At 35.0% G+C, this 19,196-nt stretch overlaps 1 protein-coding gene across 4 annotated transcripts in view; it reads right to left on the bottom strand.

Annotated features, from left to right (window-relative positions):
• ZZZ3 (zinc finger ZZ-type containing 3) overlaps positions 1–14,729 on the bottom strand; it is a 38,197-nt gene extending 23,468 nt beyond the window's left edge. For 2 of the 4 annotated variants that reach the window (XR_002118320.1, XM_019618842.1), the window contains exons 1-2: positions 14,549–14,729; positions 11,475–13,033 (exon numbers count right to left, since the gene is read on the bottom strand). Coding sequence is in view for 3 of the 4 variants with exons in the window: in XM_019618842.1 (XP_019474387.1) it covers positions 11,475–12,982 (1,508 nt within the window). In the remaining variant the exon portion in view is untranslated. The remainder of the gene's footprint in view (positions 1–11,474; positions 13,034–14,548) is intronic. The other 2 variants (XM_010716232.3, XM_003208754.4) reach the window with 2 other exon arrangements.
• Positions 14,730–19,196: the final 4,467 nt, after the last annotated feature.

Genomic DNA, 19,196 nt, shown 5'->3' with positions numbered 1-19,196 from the left:
GAGAAGTAATCACAAAAACCTTCACTTAAGTTTTTACCAGTAACTTCTGATTACTGCTTATCTTTGTGCGGGCAACCTCCGTCCACCTCAGGTGCACTGACAGTACTTGTCATGCAGAAGACTGCCCTGTACACTCCAGAGAAGTGAAAGAAAAGCAGGCTAATAAAAAAACTCAGGGAGACGAAGAACGAAAAGCCTTTTCTCTATCATCAAGTAATGCAACTTCTGCTCAACCTTTGGAGCTAACTCCAGTCGTAGCAATGGAGATTCATAAAAATTTGCACTTAAAATGTTGTTACAGTGGCTCAAGAAAAGAAAGGCAGATATTTAATTTCCTTATTTATTCAAATTGTATTTGATTGCTTTCAAAATTGAATGGAAAGAAAATAATCATTATATTCAACACAGTTACATATATACAAGGCAAAAGGCAATCAAATACATTTTACAAATGCTGGTTTTAATGAGGATTCACATGGCACAGAAGAAATCATCTTAATGAGGTGGCCTTCAATAATTAAGTCTGAATGGAAGAAATTGCATTTCGGAGAAGTAACAAACAAAACAAGAATACTGAAAACTAACTACTACTTCTTAAGGCATTCAGGTGACTTCAGTTATCACTGATGAGAAGTTCAATGGCTCACAAACGATTCCACTGGTCTTCATGGAAATACAAAAAATGCTACAACAATGTCAGAATCAATGAGAAGCATTTCACGTGATGCTGATCTGCCATAACATAGCACTTTTATAAAATACTTCAGGAGAGAAGGGGTTTTGAGTAAACATAGTTCACAGTGCTTTTTAATACTTCTGCTGAAGAAATGTATTTACTTCAAGCTACTCCAACTTCTACATTTGTTTTTTAATGAGTGGTTATTTTCTGAAGCACTGGAATCGGAGTGCAGTTTTATTATGTGACTATCAGACCTGTTTAAATGAGGGAAAATGTGCATCTTGGGGTCTTATTTTCCAAAGAAAACACTGAAAATAATCAACATTTTTCACATTGATGTACGTCATATTTACCAAGTACTAAACCATCCTTTTAAATTCCAACACAAGTTTTTAACCAACTGTATAACAGTGCACGAGTCCTGTTTTCATATGTTTGTGCAGGCTTTTGGTTCTGTGATCCCACACAATCGCAAAAGAGCCAAGCATTTCTCTGCAAAAATACTAAGTGAAATAACACACAGTTAGCATTTTCCTGAAGTCTGTCTGTTTCTGGCACAATACTTCTACCATGTTACCAAAAAACAGTGCATGCACATAATTTCCATGACAGTTCCAAACAGCAACAAAAAAGTAGCTAACAATTTCATCACACATCTTGCAGAGTTTTCTTTTTTGTAAATAAACACAACAATTATGACTCAAACTACTTCCTGAAGATGTGAACCACCTCCAAAATCCAAAATCCAAAAAGCCCAGAGAATATAAAGGTATGGGGCACAGAGAGGAGAAAGTTACTGCAACCTGTGTCTCCACTCTGCTGCAGAACTGGGGCACAGCCAGAGAGGCAACCACACAGCCACCATCTCAGAACTGCCCAGCTGCAACTACGTAATTTTCTGCAAAATCTGTGAGGAATTACCATGAAAATCCCACATTCTCTGCTAAAACAAAACAAAGTCATATGAATAAATATCCATTATTTAGGAAAAGTGCAGTCAGTCTAACACCTACCCTGATGGAAGTTACACTTTTCTCAGTTGAAATTACTAAATTTTTAGGATGTAAGCCTGAAGCACAGTTTACTTTGCAGGAAAATTTTCATCCTACACAATGTACTTCCACAACTCATACATGAAATGGCTTAGCAGCAGTCTATACAAGAAGCCGTGTCATTCAGCATATTTAAATAAACTCATGTCAGAGTCAGACGCTAGTTTCTGGTTTTTGAACATTTCTTGAGAGGAAAATATACTCTAAGTCTTAAGTGAATGAGTTTTCTGTGAAACAGCATGAAATGAAGATTTTAATTAATCTGATTCACATCTGCAAACTGGATGAAATTAATGAGTGAGGCTTTTCAGTTAAATTATATTAAAGAAATGTGAAGCATCAGTTTTGTCCTGTTAGACAATGTAAGGAGCAGATGTAAAAGACTGGCAAAGCTTTCACTGAAAACAAACTCCCTACGAAGTTCGAATCCACAAACATTTAGGAACACCTGAGAAAACTGAGCCACGTATGGGTACTGTCTCATCCATAAAAAGGAAGTCCTATTTCAAGTATCTTTATCCAAAGTAAATTTACACATTAACTCATATGCCACAGTGCACTATTAGCTGAGTTTTCATCATGAAATACTGACACATAATTTTAAGGCATTTTCTCATCTTTAAGGTGAAGACAGATGTATTACATCCATTCTTCCCTCATGAAAATAAATGGAACTTATAGAATGAAATCCCTTCAATTCCAAGTTTTAGCCTGTATTTCCTAGCATGAACTACTTTATCTTTTTCAGCATTTGATGACTACATAGCACCCTCAGTGATACAATAAATATTCTCACATTTGCTTATCTTTAAAAGCAGATGTAACTTTGATCACCCCAGTTTCACAGCATTCACACAGGCTATCTTATTACAGACATAGAGATGAGCACTTATCGCTTACCACTTGTTTTCAGTACAATCAATTGTGGATTTTAAACACTTCAGATGCTATCTCAAAGTTACCTCTGTACTCTTTAAATATATTTATCACTGTTAGACTATTAGTGCAAACTTGTATTGTCAAGAACTATCAGTTATCTATCATTCATTGGGAGGCTTTGAGTAAGTCTTTGTTTTAGTGCCATCTACTGGCACTCTAGCAAAATGGATATTAAAATGCTCTATTCAGTTAATCACTTCGGATTTTGGCAGTGTCAGCAGTTCAGAAAAAAATCCTTATCAGACGCTAAAGTAAGAAAGGATTGGTATATTAATCAGGTTTCATTAGAGGACTGAAAACTAATGCAGAAAAAGCAAGTGTACTCTAGTATTAGTCTAAAGTTCTTGAAAATATATTTAGAATTTCCGTTTTAACCCAAGGCAGCTTCCTGGAGAAATTTTCTAGTCAGATCAAACAGAATCTTCTCTTTATAAAATAAAAATAAAAAATGGTGGGTTTTTGTTGTTGTTGTTTGAAGTTTAATTCAGAAACATCAGACAAAGCACCCAGCTTTTAAGCTTCATCTGAAATCTTTGCCAGTGCCGTGATACAGAATTTTAAACAATGTATTTTTTCCTCACAAATTATTCTAATGTCCAGCAGAGATTTTTAAAAGTCCATTACTGCAGTGGGGAAGAATGCTGGGATTCCCAAGTGAGTGCAAGACTTGGAGAACACACCTGGCAGCAACATGGAAGCAAAGAGACTGATGAAGAGTGGCCCTTCTCTGACAGCCTTTCAGAAACAGAAAAGCAGATAATCAATATAGGCATACATCAACTCCTGTCAGGACAAAAGCACCCTTACCTAAAGAAAGCAGCACATAGTAGGTTTTTCCTTACTAATGCTATGATACTATGACTAAGGTAATTGACTTAACGGCCAACTTGGCAATCCATAATTAATTTTTTCTTCTTCTACAACTTGATTTCTTTATATGTACAGTAATTTATTGTACTTTCTATATACATAAATAATATTTCTATTTTAGGGCATTTAAAAGACTTCTGAGATAAATAATAATTAACCTGTATCTCCATTTTATGTAAAAAGCAACAGCAAAGCCTACACACACAAGGCTAGTTTCGCCATGTTTACCCTGGTGGTAGCAATAAAAATTACAATTTCTGAACGCCACGATGAAGAAGTTGTGCTTAAATTAAAATTAAATTAAATTAAATTAATTAAATTAAAACAATATAGAGTCAAGAAGTACAACAAAATAATTCTTTTTAAAGGAAGACTTAAAAAAAAAAACAACAACAACAAACAAAAAACCCAACAACAAATACACAACAAAACAACCACCACCATCACTAAACCAAAAAACCCTTCTGCAGCCTTTTACCTGGATGCTAAAGGAACTCCATTCCACCCTTATTTCAAAGGCAGCCCAAGGAAACAGATACATGCTCCTTCTAACTTCCTGGCTTCCTATTTTTAGCATTTGAACAATATTTTCATGGTTCTGAACCTGTGATGTCCCTTTCTTTCTTAAGTCTTTATCTTTGACTCAGAAACAGAACATCCACATCCATGTATTTCTGTAGGCTTTGTTCTTGTCAAGAGCTGTCCACCACACTCAACAGTGCTTAGTATTAGCCATACCAAACCATCCTTAGCAAATAACTGCATTTCCAGCTAGTTTTCAAACTTTTTAGTAGCACTTGTATCTCTGTGCCTCTGAATGAATGTGTAACTTACTGCAATTTCGTCAACATGAAAGGTTAAAACATCACCCGTTAGCTCTCCCAAAGTTAACACATTAATATAGCTTGCTGGTGATCTTCCTTTCATATAAAAGTATTTGTGGGACAGTCAAGAGAGTGGGGAAGATGCTGTAGGTGTCTGTCATTTCTCTATTTTCGAGGCTTGAAGTGGCATGCAGAAACTGCAGAACTGTTTTTCTCACAAGAGGCATGGAAGGGAATACCAACTGCACACCCTCAACTATTACTCCTTCCTTCTCATCTGTAATGAAAACAGTTCCAATTCCTTCAGTGAAAGAAAATGCCACTTTGATTTCTTCATTATCACCCCTTGGATATTTTTCTCTTAAAAAATAATGGGAAAGCAGCCAAGGGGCTTTCTTACCGAGACAGAACATGAGCATCCCATGTTACCACAAAATTCGACCATCTGAACAGAAACGCCATCTCATTAAAAAAAATAAAAAAAAAAAAAATCAAATCTGAGAAAGCTGGCAGTACTGATTACTGAACACCTTCAACTCATTCTGTGTTAATCTATGCAGGTTTTCACTAAAATATGACAAAGAAAACCTCCATTTACATGTTCTTGCTATAGGAACAGAATGTACGTTTTTGGGTAAAGGAGGAAAGAGAAGGATGGAATAAAAATAAAACTTTATTATATTACTTTTTATTAACATCCACTATGAAAATAAAACCATGGACAAACACAGCTTGTGCTTGTCTTAACAAAACTTTTAAATGTCATCATATATACTTCTGCTTTTGTGAAAAGTGCCACTCATGTATAACCAAAAACACAACCAGAACAGCAGTTGTGAAATATTAACTTATAAACTCAGCACTTTTTTATTATTATTATTATTTTTATTTTTTAAATCAGGACCTGATTGCTATGAGGATCCTTCAGGAATTTTAAGTGTTTTTTATGACCAGGTAGGAAAAAATTTCTACCATTGTTCTGTATAAAAATAGTAAGTTGGTGGGCGTTTTTTTTAATTTGTAGATTTTTTTCTCCATGATTTCTGAACCATGGTGATCAATGAATTTTTGAAAGATAAATGAGTTCCTGAATGTTCTCTATCTGGCAGTTTGGAAGTGGGAGAGATCACAATTACTGTCTCCACTAAGGGAAAGGCAAGCAAATGCAGACATACTACTTTGCACCATGGAACTTCTGCTCTCTTCCAGGTCAAGAAGTCACAACAGAGGACTCTTGGAAGAGTGTAGAAAGAAAAATGTAGAAAAAGAAAAACGAGGCAAATCAGAATGGAAGAGAATTCAAGGAGCAAAGGACACAGTTTTCCACAGGATGCATTATTTAAATGAGGATTGCTCTGTGGTTGATAGTGCTGTTCACTAGGACAGTACCGTGGCTGACAGCAAGATAAATATAGTCAGAGACAGAAAAATGAATTTGACAAATGTATTTGACATTTCATAGTTCCCAGAATAAGCCTATTACTAGTGAGAAAAAAGCAGATACAGCACAGGCCCAAGGCATTCTCTCTTGCAAATTAAGAGCTCTATTATTTAGTGTTCATTGGATAGTTTATGTAATTATAAAACACGTTCTATGATTATGAAAATACTCTTACTAAACCTTGCTTTGATCTTGCAATAATTTATATCATTTACTACTTTTTCACTGATAAATATAGAGTAAATACATTATAAAAAAACGATGCAAGCAGTAAAAATTAAAAAAAAAAATCAAAATCCTAACTATCTTACACTGGTGTAAAACGTAATCAGGACTTAATTGATAGATCTGGTGGTATGCCCATTACAGTAGCACAACATGATTTAGTAACGCAATTATCCGCACTACACACTGCAATTGATCAGAAACTCCTATTACGAGTTCTAATTGATTTCTCTTATTTTTCTGCTTTGCAGATAAACTAGCTGCAGCATTCAAGATCTACATTAAATGAGATTTTTACTTAAAGCCTATATTTTGGTACTTACTGAGAATATGGATCTATCTATCAAAGAACAGAACCTGCTCCGTGAAAAAATCTATGCTTAAATTTTGCATTAGTATGTAATATAAGAAAAATGTATCACTTTATGCCATGTTACTATGCCATGGAGCAGACTAAGCAAGAATCAAAACACATTCCAATCTAATGTGCACGTGGCACATCTGCATTTAAAATAAAAAATTAGCTGTTCACTTTTATTATTCTCCTACACTAAAATTTATACTTTATCAATACTCAAAAATACTTTTCTATTAAGAAATCAGCGGAGGTTACATATTTACAAAATTACAGCTTTCTTCTAATATTCTCCACCTCATTAAGGAAAAAAAAACAGCCACTGAAAAGTAACTTAAGTTTTTATTTGCACCAATTTGTTATATTCGTGAAGATGTTGAAAATCTACCAACCAGTCTCCTCACAATAAAACTGCATGGATGCTGCAGAGAAAAATGAGATAAAGGTGTCCTGAAAAATAATTGAGAAGGATAATTCAGCTGCAGTACTGGCTACTCATGGCTACAAACCCTCACTACAAAGGAATGTTACACAATCTTATCCGCACATTGAGATTAATCCATACTGCGTGATAAATTTGATCTATTCTCTGACATACATTCCTGAACATATCTGAAAATACAGAGATAAATACTGTTGTAATATACTTATTCTTAAATAATATGTAGATACAAAGATAGATATGGAGCTTTTATCTTAAAACATACTCAATGAAAAGTAGTCTGATTTTTAATACTCATCCAGTTAAAGAAAAAAAAATGTGGTGCATGGATATTAGTGAAAAATGCTGCTGAAGAATTACGTTAGAGTTGCACTTCAAGAAAAATTGGTAATAACAAATGAACAACTACCACACCAAGATGCAACAGACTGCATTCTAGCAAGTGCAATGAGATGAAATTCTACAGAGAACTTCTAAAATCTGATTTATTAGGTTGAAACATTTGTGACCAACTAAATAAAATACAGAATTTGTAACATAGTAAAAGATGCCAGAGATGATTTTTTTTGTTTGTCACACGCATGTAATATTGGAAGTTAAACACATTCAAATAAATCAACATTTCTACGAGTGGTCAATTAAATATGAGATCTTACTGGAATATCCAGCATATTCCTCTCTGTCTTTCCAGGTTTCTGCAACAATAAAACCCTCATTAAGTATTCATAAAATGGGGTTTTAAGAGATGTATTAAGCTAATTCATTCTAATCTGTCTGACTTCAGATTAAATGCTGGTACAACTATTGTAATTTTAAATATTACAAAGCAATAAAAACAAAGATATGAGAATATTTATTTACCAAACAAGCACAACATACTGGCTCTTGCAACTTAATGCTTGCAGGCAAGTGTTCATGCATAATTCTTGTATTGTGCCTGTATCTACAGGCCTAAGCAATCCACTCCCTCTAAAGCTAACCACCAATTACATGATCTTAGAAACACACTGCACAATGCCTTATATGTACATGGAAACTTAATTCCTCAATCACATTTTCACCAAAAGTCTTCAGCAGATCTAGAGAAGAGTGTTGAGCAGAATTTTTTCCCCTCATACAACCCTAATGCTTGCCAATCAATACAAACCTCCAAAAACAGTAGAGAGGAAAAAGAAAAAAAAAGAACATTAAATGAAACACAAATACAGGACAAAGGGGAAAACAGACTGAGAAGTTAATCAAAGACAGAAAATTAAAGTAAGCTTTCGCACTATAAGGGAGATTTAAAATGGGAAAAGAGAAAAGACATATTAGATGCTATTGATAAAAGACACATGCAAAACACTAAGCACAACATATAAAATTCAGCAATGCAAAATTAAATAAAAATTTCTGGTTTTAAGAAAATATCTCAAGAGAAAACACAAACCCTTCTGAGCTAGGAAATATAAGCGAAGTTCTCAAATATTCACCAAACCATATTTTTTCTGAAACAATTTTTCTGATTACAACAATACACAAGAATTCAAACTGGGCATGTAATAACAGGAAAATTAACATTAACAGTACTTTACAATTACACAAGCCTTTAGATCAGCCTGTCAGTGTCAGAAGATCTAACACTGCAATAAAATTTTTGTTTAGAGATCCTGGATCCTTCTTTGTAGGATGGATGCATCCTGTTAGAGGGTTGTGGAACACTCACCACTTTGACCTTCTCTCAGAATAATAATATTCCATACTTTGCTTTCTGTGATTATTTTTCCTAATGCATCATCAGTTGTCTAAAAATATTCATGTATGAATGTTGCTTAAAGATGACTGAAAGAACAATAGATACAAGAGTATCACAATATGCTTTTACTTTTTTTCCATACGGTAAGCCATATCACTAGCTGTTGGAGGTTTTGCTATATTGATGTTTTATCAATGTTGCAACAGTTCCTTGGAGAGTGAAAATCAGCTGAACGAATGTGTATGTAATCAAGCTATGTAATAAAATTAGAAATAATTTAAGTCCACAGACATAAATTGATTCTTCAGTATGGAGGAACAGAGCCTTTTTTTCCCCTGCATGGAGGATGTGAAGAACAATATTACTGTCTTGCAAAATCTACCTCCTGATCCTAGTCAAAATCTCTCTCCAAATTTGCTTTCAAAAGTGAACAGAAACATAAGTCAGAGGAAATATCATCCATAAAGACAAGTTTAATCAGAAACTAACAAAAGACAGAAGAACAAAATGGTATGCCATTTGTACACCTAATAAGCCTAAGACCAGCACACACTTGGCTAAGCTAAAAATATTGAAGTCAGAATGAATATAGCCTTTACCTGTTATAGCACAGGAACACTGGAATTTCTCTTGCACCTCACTAACCTAAGAAAACACTTTTGCTATCGCTTTTTAATTTAACGTTTTCAAAAATAAGCATCAAGTGAGACTGAACAGGAACAATCCAACACACTACTGAAAAGCCATAATACGTAAATTAAGAGTAGCCTGGAGTGAACATCTATTTCTAGATCTGGAAATGAATGTATTGCACTGTATTTTATTAATTCTTGAACTACGAAGTTCCAGATAAAAGGTAATTTATTTTGATAAGGCATTCAAAAATGCCAAATATAGACTTCAGATCTTTCACATGATCAAGAGAAACCATTAGAATACTAGACTTATTTTCTTACAAATATAACCTCTACCCCATATTAAAAAAAGAACGAAACAACACATTTCCATCCAAAATTTTCCAGCATTAGTAACATTTTTTTAAAGGAAAAAAATATCCAGTTAAGTAACACTACCTTCAAAAGCATGCTTCCCTTTTGAAAAGTATAAACTAGAAATTTTTGCTCTAGAAGAGACTTCTATATTTCACTTTTTTTCACCAAAAATCAATTAAATATAAATAAAAACCACAGCACTTTTTTTAGAAAATGGGCATTTGGACAGCAAGTTAGTAGCAGGGCCAAGTTGCAGGCAATCTACATAAACTTCCAACTTCAAAAGGCCCCTGACCAGCTCTCACAAACTATTGCCTGTGTGAACAAGTAGCCAAACATTCAGAGTAACTGTAAATATTCAGGAGTTGACACTAGAGCACGTTCCTGCATGTTCCGGAATTTTTTCAAGTACACTTTAAATACCTGTTTTATTTAATAATAAAATAACAACCCTTCCTTCCTTTTTTTCTTTTCTTTTTTTTTTTTTCTTTACAGCATTTACATTTAGTTGCAGATTTTCATTTAAGGAACTCTTGAGTCTTGGATGTACTTATTTTGGAAGAAGTAAAAATTGAAGCTACATGTAAAAATCTGATCTTATCTTCAACATTCTTTTCCTACTAAATACCAAATAGGTGGATACTATATGACTATAACTCTATGACTTTTACTACCATAACTAGCAAAGTCATTCTATACACAGATACAAAAATTTCAAAAGACAACAGTCCATTTGTCTCATTTGCAATTTAGACAAGACTGACATTTTCTCTATCTAACAGAAAAAGTATCCATATACTTCGGACTGATGCTTGAAGCTGTAGACCTTTCACAGTTATTTTAACATGTCAGTGTGACTCAATCGTGCTCTAATTATGCTCTAATCCACAGTTCTCTTTGATTAAAGTAACGCATTTGTATCCAACACTGAGCAAAATTTCATCATGAAAATAATGGAACTACCATCCTCCCCAAACAGACAAACTTCTGCTGGACTGAACTATCATCTTTGCTTAGCATTTCTTATTCATTATAATTGTGCTACATACATAAATTAAAGCAGTGGCTTTAGCTCTTAATATGGAGCAAACTGAAGTTCACCTGCGTTTGGCCTTTCAGTACTCACAACAGAAAGAGGAGAAAACATCGCAACTAAAAAAACACAGAACTCAGTAGAGCAGTACAAAGACTGTTCAATAAAATCTGGACCGATTTACTATTTGAAGACAATTTTTTTCTATGTAAACTTTCTTCACTGAGAGAAGTATACTTCTGTTTTAAGAATCACTGTCACAGTTAGCATATATTTACAATTACCACAATTCTACTTACAGACACCTAAGTAAATGTAAAAACAAGTCAGTGCTCTTTTCTAATAATTAGAATGCACACATTTACATTTAAATGAAGAACAATGCAGGTGTAACTTACTCTAAAGGAAGTTCTCAAACTGCTGCAGTAAATTCATCTTCCTTAATATGATAATGGCCTTTCCCATGAGCAAGAAAACAAGGTATCTAACCTTAAATTCTACGTACAATAGAATGACAAATCTTCAAACTGTCTGTACTCTCTTATCAGAGGCACTGATATGTAACTGAACTCTTTAATTAGAAAGAGAGTTATTAATCCTTTGGTTTTGCTTCCAGCTAGTTTTCTAGAGAAAAGAAATAACAGATGTATTTCCAAAAACAATTTCTGTCCAAAGAACTCACCATCATGAGAAATGTATAAACCACATTGCTGTACCATACTGCATATTAAATAGTTTAATTTTGTTTGAAGTAGAAGCAAGAAAAATGAATACTGAAGAATATGAAAATTATAAAGCAGTTAAGTTTTTCTGAAAGTACTTTAAATACTTATTATATATTTTTATAAGACAAAAGCAGAATTCATGGTTACCATAGTTACACATACTCTTTGTTGTGTTTCAATGCCACATGATCTGACTCAAAGTAATACACATCAGGCTCTTCCTCCTCATCCTCTGCAGTGTGGTTGTTGGCACTCTCTTTGGCAGATGGTACATATCCAGCAACAAGCCTAGTCTCTGAAAGCGGCTTTCTTAGTCCGTCACTCCCATTATCTGTATTACAATTTCTCTCTTTTTCATTCTGTTTAATTTCTTCAGAATTTTTGGGAGATCCATTGATATTATTAATACCTACAGGTACATTCTTTTCAGTGGGACTAAGATTATTTTCCTCGACCTGTCCATTTTCTCTACAAGGAGAGTTGTTTTTAGTAGGGCTACTTCTGGCAGGAGCAGCCCTTCGTGGTGAAGTTCTCAATGTGTATCTGTGTTCTTGAAGCTCTGAAATAGATGTCATTTGAGCTGAAACACAGTCCAGCAACGAAGAATGTGGTTCAGGTTCACCTGAGATTGATGTACTGTCATGATGAGTATTCGGGTTGTTGGTGGTGTTTTCAGCACACTGTTCCTTAGAGGCACTGCTATCTCCTACTACGTCTACTTCCTCCTCAGAATCCCTCAACAAAGATGACTGGATTTCAGAAAAGGACCCAGTAGCTGGCTCATCTGCCTGATTAGCATGCTCCTCAGGCAAACAGTCACTTATTATTTTGTGGTCCTCTAACTTTACCTGTTCTTGAGAGTTTGTGCAAGGCACATAATGGTCTACAACACCATCCTCCTTGCTGCTATTAAGCAACAATGAAGAATGGGCAAATGAGTTTCCATTTTCTGCTACTGTTTTGTCCTTGGGTATACAGGAGCCAGCACTGTTTTGCTTAGAGTTCCCATCAAACTGACAGTCATCACAGTTTAGAGAATTTGAGTCTCTCTCGCCAACTCCATTGACAGTCTGATAGCCTGTGATTTCTTCAACTATTGCAGAATTATTAAATCCCTCTGCACAGATATTCACCTTTTTAATTTCCCTTTTGTCACAATCATCCAATATAAGACATCGACAAGCTCTCTTAGTCCCAGGAGAGACTGCATCATTGTCCGACACTAAGCTTTTACGCTCCAAAGATTCCTTTTCTGTTTTAGTAGGCAAGTCTTCTTCTGAACTGTTGGGTACCTCTGAACGTAGACAGCGTTTAATTCTTTTCAAAACTGGTGATACAGGTTCTCCTTGTCTTTTCTCACAATTTTCCACAGTTTGTTTATCAACATTGTCTTTTTCTGAAGTAGAGAGTCCTCTCTTTCTAGGGCTTACCCATGATTCCCGAGCGCTCTGTTGTTTCAAATCAGTAGTTCTTCCACCATTACTTCCCTTCTGAGTTTGCACAGAATCTGTCCTCTTCTTTGGTGACCTTGACCGTACTTGAGGATGGGGTGAAACCTCCTCTGGATGAGCAATACTACGATTTCTTAATGTTCGACCACAAAAGTTTTCATCCAAGCCATTTAAACCCACTGTTGATCTTGTAACACGAGTAGATCGAGAAGTAGCCATACTATGGCAAGTCCCTAAAGTATGTTCATCCTGATCCACTCATTGGGAAACCTTAAAAAAAAAATAAACCAATGAAAAAAATTACAAAGAACATCCACAGAAAAAACAATTCCGAAGAACATATCATCACATCTATCTAGTGTCAAACATGTCTGTGCTGGGTATTAATACCTCTTCTGTGCCAAGAAATTAAACCTGTAAAAAAATAGTTACTCTCATTAATGTGGGAATCAGAATCATAAAATCATTCATTGGTTGGCAGGGACTTTGAGAAGCAACCTCCTGCTCAAATAAAATTCAAATGAGGTTACATAAGACTACATCCAGTTGGGTCTTGAACACCACTAAGTACAGATATTCCACGGCTTCTCTGGGTAATCTGTTCCAGTGTTTGTCCTTACAAAGAAAATATTTTTTCTCACATACAGGTCAGGCCTTCTCTGTTTCAATTTACGATTACTGTCTCCAGTTTTTGCACCATTTACATCAATGAAAAGCCTGGCTATGCTGTCAGTAATTTCATCTGAGGTACTAGAATGCTGTCTACCAAGTTCTCTCCATTTTTAAACTTGTCATGCAATTGTTTGGATGAATCATTACCAATTCTGAAGTAAATTCAGACTCAATGCTAAATTAAAAACAACCAGTTTGAGAGTGTAAGTATTTGAGCCTTCAGGGTGAAAAGCGGGAGTACTCAATTATTTTCCCAAACTCAAAATAACATTTTTCATAAGCATCAGTTTAGTCTTATACCTCTTCTGTTCATTTCATCTTTAAAAAGTCAACTTATCAAACAGCACTTTACCATAGATCTGTCATAATATACATGATCATCAGTAGATTCACATTTGTGCATGATGGTATTGCTTCCCTTCTCCATACAACCAAATGCCATATTTCAGAGACCTGCTCAGTTGTCATATGATGTGAAAACTTAAAATTTTAAGTAACAGAATCAAAACTTTTATATGTTTATTTTAGGAAGGCTTAAGAAAACAAATGGAGGAAAACTGTTTCATGAAGTTATTTTCATTTCAGAAATGAGACATAAGTGAGAGTATAAATTCTCAAAATTCTACTACTTAGTGCCATGTAGTCTTAGAGTAGAAAAGAGAGAATAGGACAAGAAGAATACACCTCTTAAGCAATTAAGTCTGACAATTAACAATGTTGTCTGCCTTGTGTTCCTAGTGTGTCTACAATGGTGATTTCATACTTATTCTTCATAGGCATGAACTGGCCCTTATATACTCCCTTTTAACATACAAGCTTGCTGCTTTCTAGAGTGCATTCTCATTTGTGGACAAATACAAACATGAAAGAGAAGGTCATTTAGATACTCCACTCCACCTACATTGCTCTACCAGTATACTTGAGGATTAGTAACTGATGTTCACTATAGTATAATAAATACAAATGCCAATGTACATTTTGGCAAGTCCTTACTGTCAAACTTGTATATTATTTCTAATTTCTGACAAGACAAAAATATTGTTTTGCTGTTACTTTCTAAGAAAATAAACCTTACAGAACAATCTATTACTTACAACAAAATAAAAATCTTACCATTGCAAAATTAGAAGAAATATAAACTTCTGATGTTTCACACAGCAGACTCTCACTGTGCCACTTTAGTAATATCGCACACCATTGCTGACATCCATGATGTTATCCAAATGCCTTTTTACTAGTTTAAGCCATCACATTAACAAGGTTTTGAGAACTGTTGAGAAAAGGAGAAAAGGAAAACATTTAAATTACTTCATTAAAATTAAGAAAAAGATGCCACAGTATTTAATAGAGAGTAGGAGCTCTTTTTTTTAAGAAGCAATTACCAGCTTTAAGAGTGCCCCACATATAGAACAGTATGTTATAAAGTAATTAAGAATGTGAAATGCTAATTGAAGCTTCAAATGTAAAATATCTTTCTTGGATTAAGTGATTCAGTAGCTCGCCGAAGATGTGCAAGAAAATGAATTCACAACAGAGCCTCACATGAATGTGTTCAATCCTCAAAACATACTTCAAGAGACACAAGAAAGCAAGTAGTAAAAAAATACAGTTTACTGTAACGAATTCTGAAATATATAGTCAAATATAACTAGACACATAGTGAAAAATAATTATTTCTGCTATTTAACTTTTATCAGCTGAGCAGAAAATCAAAATCTACAATGACTTCAAATCCCAGAATTACCCTTAATAGGCACACTATAAGTGAACAACTTCCCAGAGTTCACACTGAACTTATTTTCCTCACAAAGAAAATATCACCATATACTACCTTCTTAACAGTAGAAGTGAACCAATTCTGATAGTGAAAGACAGAAATAAATCTAATGATCCAAAAAATTTTTGGCACTTTGGGTTTTCTCAGATTTGGGCACCAGTGCCAATGCCCAACAACTACTAATAAAAAAACCTGGAATCACATCTAAGGAAATCTAGTACTATGGAGATGCTATAGCTCACAATAGAACAGAGACTACTGAATTTTTCTTCATATTCTATTGACTTCATAAAAATAAACTTCTTTTCATACAAAGCAGAAACTTCACAGTGCAAACCACAAGCTGACAAGCTGCTCCATTTTTCTTTCTACACCATTATTACATCTGGATTATAAATTACAAAGCCTTGTGAAACAGATTTGTCATTTTGAGCCTAATTATGATTTCTATTGGTTAGAGTATAAAATGAATTCCCTATGAAGTTGACAATTCAAAACAAATTCACAGAATCACAGAATAGCCAGGGTTGGAAGGGATCTCAGGGATCATGGATCTCCAACTGCCCCCCCACAGGCAGGGCCAGCAACCTCCCCATTTAATACTAGACCAGGCTGCCCAGGGCCCCATCCAATCTGCCCTTGAACACCTCCAGGGATGGACGGGGCATCCACAACCTCTCTGGGCAGCTGTTCCAGTACCTCATCACTCTCTCTGTGAAGAATTTCCCCCTGACATCCAAAATTTCCCCCTGACATCCAAATTCATCAAAGGAAGTGCAGAAGAGTATCTATTCATATATACAAATAAAAATAAGCATCTATTTGCATATACAGAATTGTTTCTAGTTACAGTGAAATTAAATAATGAAAGATACCTCTACAGTGATATCACATAAGTATCACCAATTCTTCTATCTAGATAACAAAATCAAATGAGATTTCAATTATTCAGTTGAACTTCTGAATTTAACAAACAGTAGGGAATTGTCAAAACAAAAGACAAATACAGAACGGAGAAACAAGAAGGCAAGGAAACATATTTAAAAACACAATAGGCAAACTACTGAACGGAGTTAAGAAAAAGGAACAGCTGCCATCTAACCATAGCAGGAACACATCCAGAACAGTCAGAGACGAACCCCATCAGGAGCTCCACTACACACTGACTACAGACTATTTTTTTGCCTCCTTCTTTGTCAAGTTCCTTTTGTTTTTTATATTGCTGATATTCTCAGTTACTTAAGCCAATATACAAGTCCTTCTGTAGATCCCTTTAAGTGACTGGAAAGACACCCAAGTATCAAAAGTGCAGAGAGGTTTTGGCAGACTTATAAAAAACAAACATCATACCCCAACAAAAATCCCATAGCTCACTAAGTTTGGTAAAATACAGGAAAAGCATGAGACAACATGCAACTGTTGAGTCAAACAGAAGAAGGCCTAATCTCAAAAAACGTAGTTACCAGTCCATAGATTTGTGTAATTTGTTTCAGGAATGGCTGAACAAGCAACACCAGGCTTTCCACAGATTTGCATATTTCATATCCCCTCCAATTTACTTTCCTCTAAAACAACCCTGTTTTACTCACTGCAGGAAGGAAAGCATCCCTGCTGTGCCTTGTTGCCTTGGGGAGGAAAAGAGGACTTTTCGAACAGCAAAAAGAACACAAATATCACGAGGAGAAACTGTGGGGAACAAAAAAGTTTTTGGGATTTTTTATTTTTTTTTTAAATCTGCTGGGGGTGGCAGGAAGTAAAATTTTAAACAAGCAAGGCACACTGAAATGTCTGCACCTCAATTGCTGCTTAAAAACTAGAAAACAAAAAAATGACTTGAATATAAATTATTTATATTTCTCGAACAGCATAACTTCTTTTTCACCTTGAACAGCTATCTCTTCTACGGCTACAAATTCGATGGAATCATAATTTAATGTTTTGGACACCACTCTTGGAAAAATGTGTGGAAAGAGAACCTTAATATGATTTTAGGTTCAAGCTTTTCTTCAGAGAGTGAAATCAATTTTTAACGAAGGGAATACCGCAATGAAGACTTAAACTCTAAAGGCTGAGAATCAGCTAAGAAACATCACAGCCTGGTACGTGCAGTTTACTAGAATGAAGGAGTGAGAAGTCACAGACGAATGCGGAATATCATGAAGATGGAGACAAGGCTTTAAAGTAAGAAAAAGACTGAATTTGTCCCTTAGTGGGAAGGATGGGTAAGAAGTCAGACAGCAAGTGCTGCTACTGAAACCTCACAAGGAATGGTCATACATTAATCAGTGCAGCACTTGGACACAGCAAGACTCTAGTTTGCTCACAGAAATTAATAGACTTTATGTACAGTTAATGATTTGATAAGAACACGGAATGGCATTTCAGGATATATGTTTTAATATTTGAAAACCTTTGAAGGGTTACACAGATTTATGTGGACTCCACTGATACAAATTCTGGTTAGATCATTATTATTTAAATTAACCAGAATCCTGTTTAGTAAAGGTGCAAGCTGTGGGTATGAAAACCTCCAGCAACAGAAGACACAAATTTATACATAGATGGGTACTGACAGCTGAGGAAAGCAGAATGAAGGAATTTCTCCCGACACACGTAGAATAAACCATTTCCTAACTGAGTTACACCAGTACTTGGAATGTGGGATCATAGTACAAGCCAATAGGTTAAAGGAAACCCAAGAACTACAGAGAAAGTATGTTCAACGTAGAGCTAAGCAAGAAAAGCAATATTAGTGAAAAGAGGTCAATACGAGAACACATGGGCTACATCAGCAAACAGGCCCCAAAAGGAGCAAAGCAACATAAGCTTCTACTATTATTGTGTGGTGGTGCTTTATATATTTGAATACATTAACATTATATACAATATCTTAAAAAGCAAAGAACTAGACAACTCATGCCTGGGTGGCAGAGCATAACAAAAAGCTGCAAAAGATCAAAACTTTTTCAACAGCTTGGATATTACAACTGTAGATTCCTACTAGCAGCAGGGCTCTCAAGTCCCATGCTGCAGTAAATTCCAAAATGACTTCAGAAACAAAATCCATTATTTGTTTAGTTACCATTTACATGAACAAATGTGACATATACATAACCATCCTCTCCTGTTTCACTTTCCTTCTGCTTCAGATGTGTGGAATCTTGCCTGCCATTGCCTCAAAGGAAGACTGCAGAATTTTCTATTTCACTTCTAAGACCCTTTGATCACATTTCTTTCTGTCATCGAAACCTGAGAGTCCTTAATGTATATCCTTTTTCAAAGCATTGTATTTTAATAAAAAAAAAAAACTAGCCAGATTTTACATTATCTTTTTCAGTTTCTAACACTTCAGAAGAAGCATCCCCTTGGCACATATCTCTTTAATACCAAAATGCAGAACATTTTCTGGGAAGGAAAAGAAAACGAGAAAATCCAGACCAATGAAAGAAATATGGTGTGACTTCAGAGTTTAAGACTGTGTATAACTTGGTGAGTTTGACACAATGGCCACCTGATAATTCTGTATCTCGTTCCAATTTACTTCCCTAATTTTGAAACACTACTTTCACTGACCTAATATTTTTTTAGCCTGCTGCTACAGTGTATGGAACTATTAAAATAAGTGACTTTTTCACAAGAGTAGAGAAAACTCTGCCATATTTCTCAACCTATAAATGTTGTCTCTTTTCTTCAGAATCTCTCAGAAATCACTTTGGATCACCGGCCACTATTCACACCTTAGGACAGAGCAATACGCCAAGAGCTTCCCACTGGTTGCCAGAAGTGGCCTTTCACAAATCTCATTCCTAAATCTTCTGTCAAGATACAAAACAGAATTGACAAAAGCTAAGTTTAATCAGACCAAGCATATATAACTCAGTCTTCTACACTAAAGCGGTTTAAAAAAGCATAACATTTATCACAGATTTCTGTGAATACTGTCAATTACGTTATACAATCAATGAATGTACAGATGTTATAGTT

This window comes from Meleagris gallopavo, chromosome 10 (genome assembly GCF_000146605.3).
Source record: "Meleagris gallopavo isolate NT-WF06-2002-E0010 breed Aviagen turkey brand Nicholas breeding stock chromosome 10, Turkey_5.1, whole genome shotgun sequence".
Taxonomy (NCBI): domain Eukaryota; kingdom Metazoa; phylum Chordata; class Aves; order Galliformes; family Phasianidae; genus Meleagris; species Meleagris gallopavo.
Note: the sequence above shows the minus strand (reverse complement) of the source record. Positions and strands in the feature narration are given on the sequence as shown.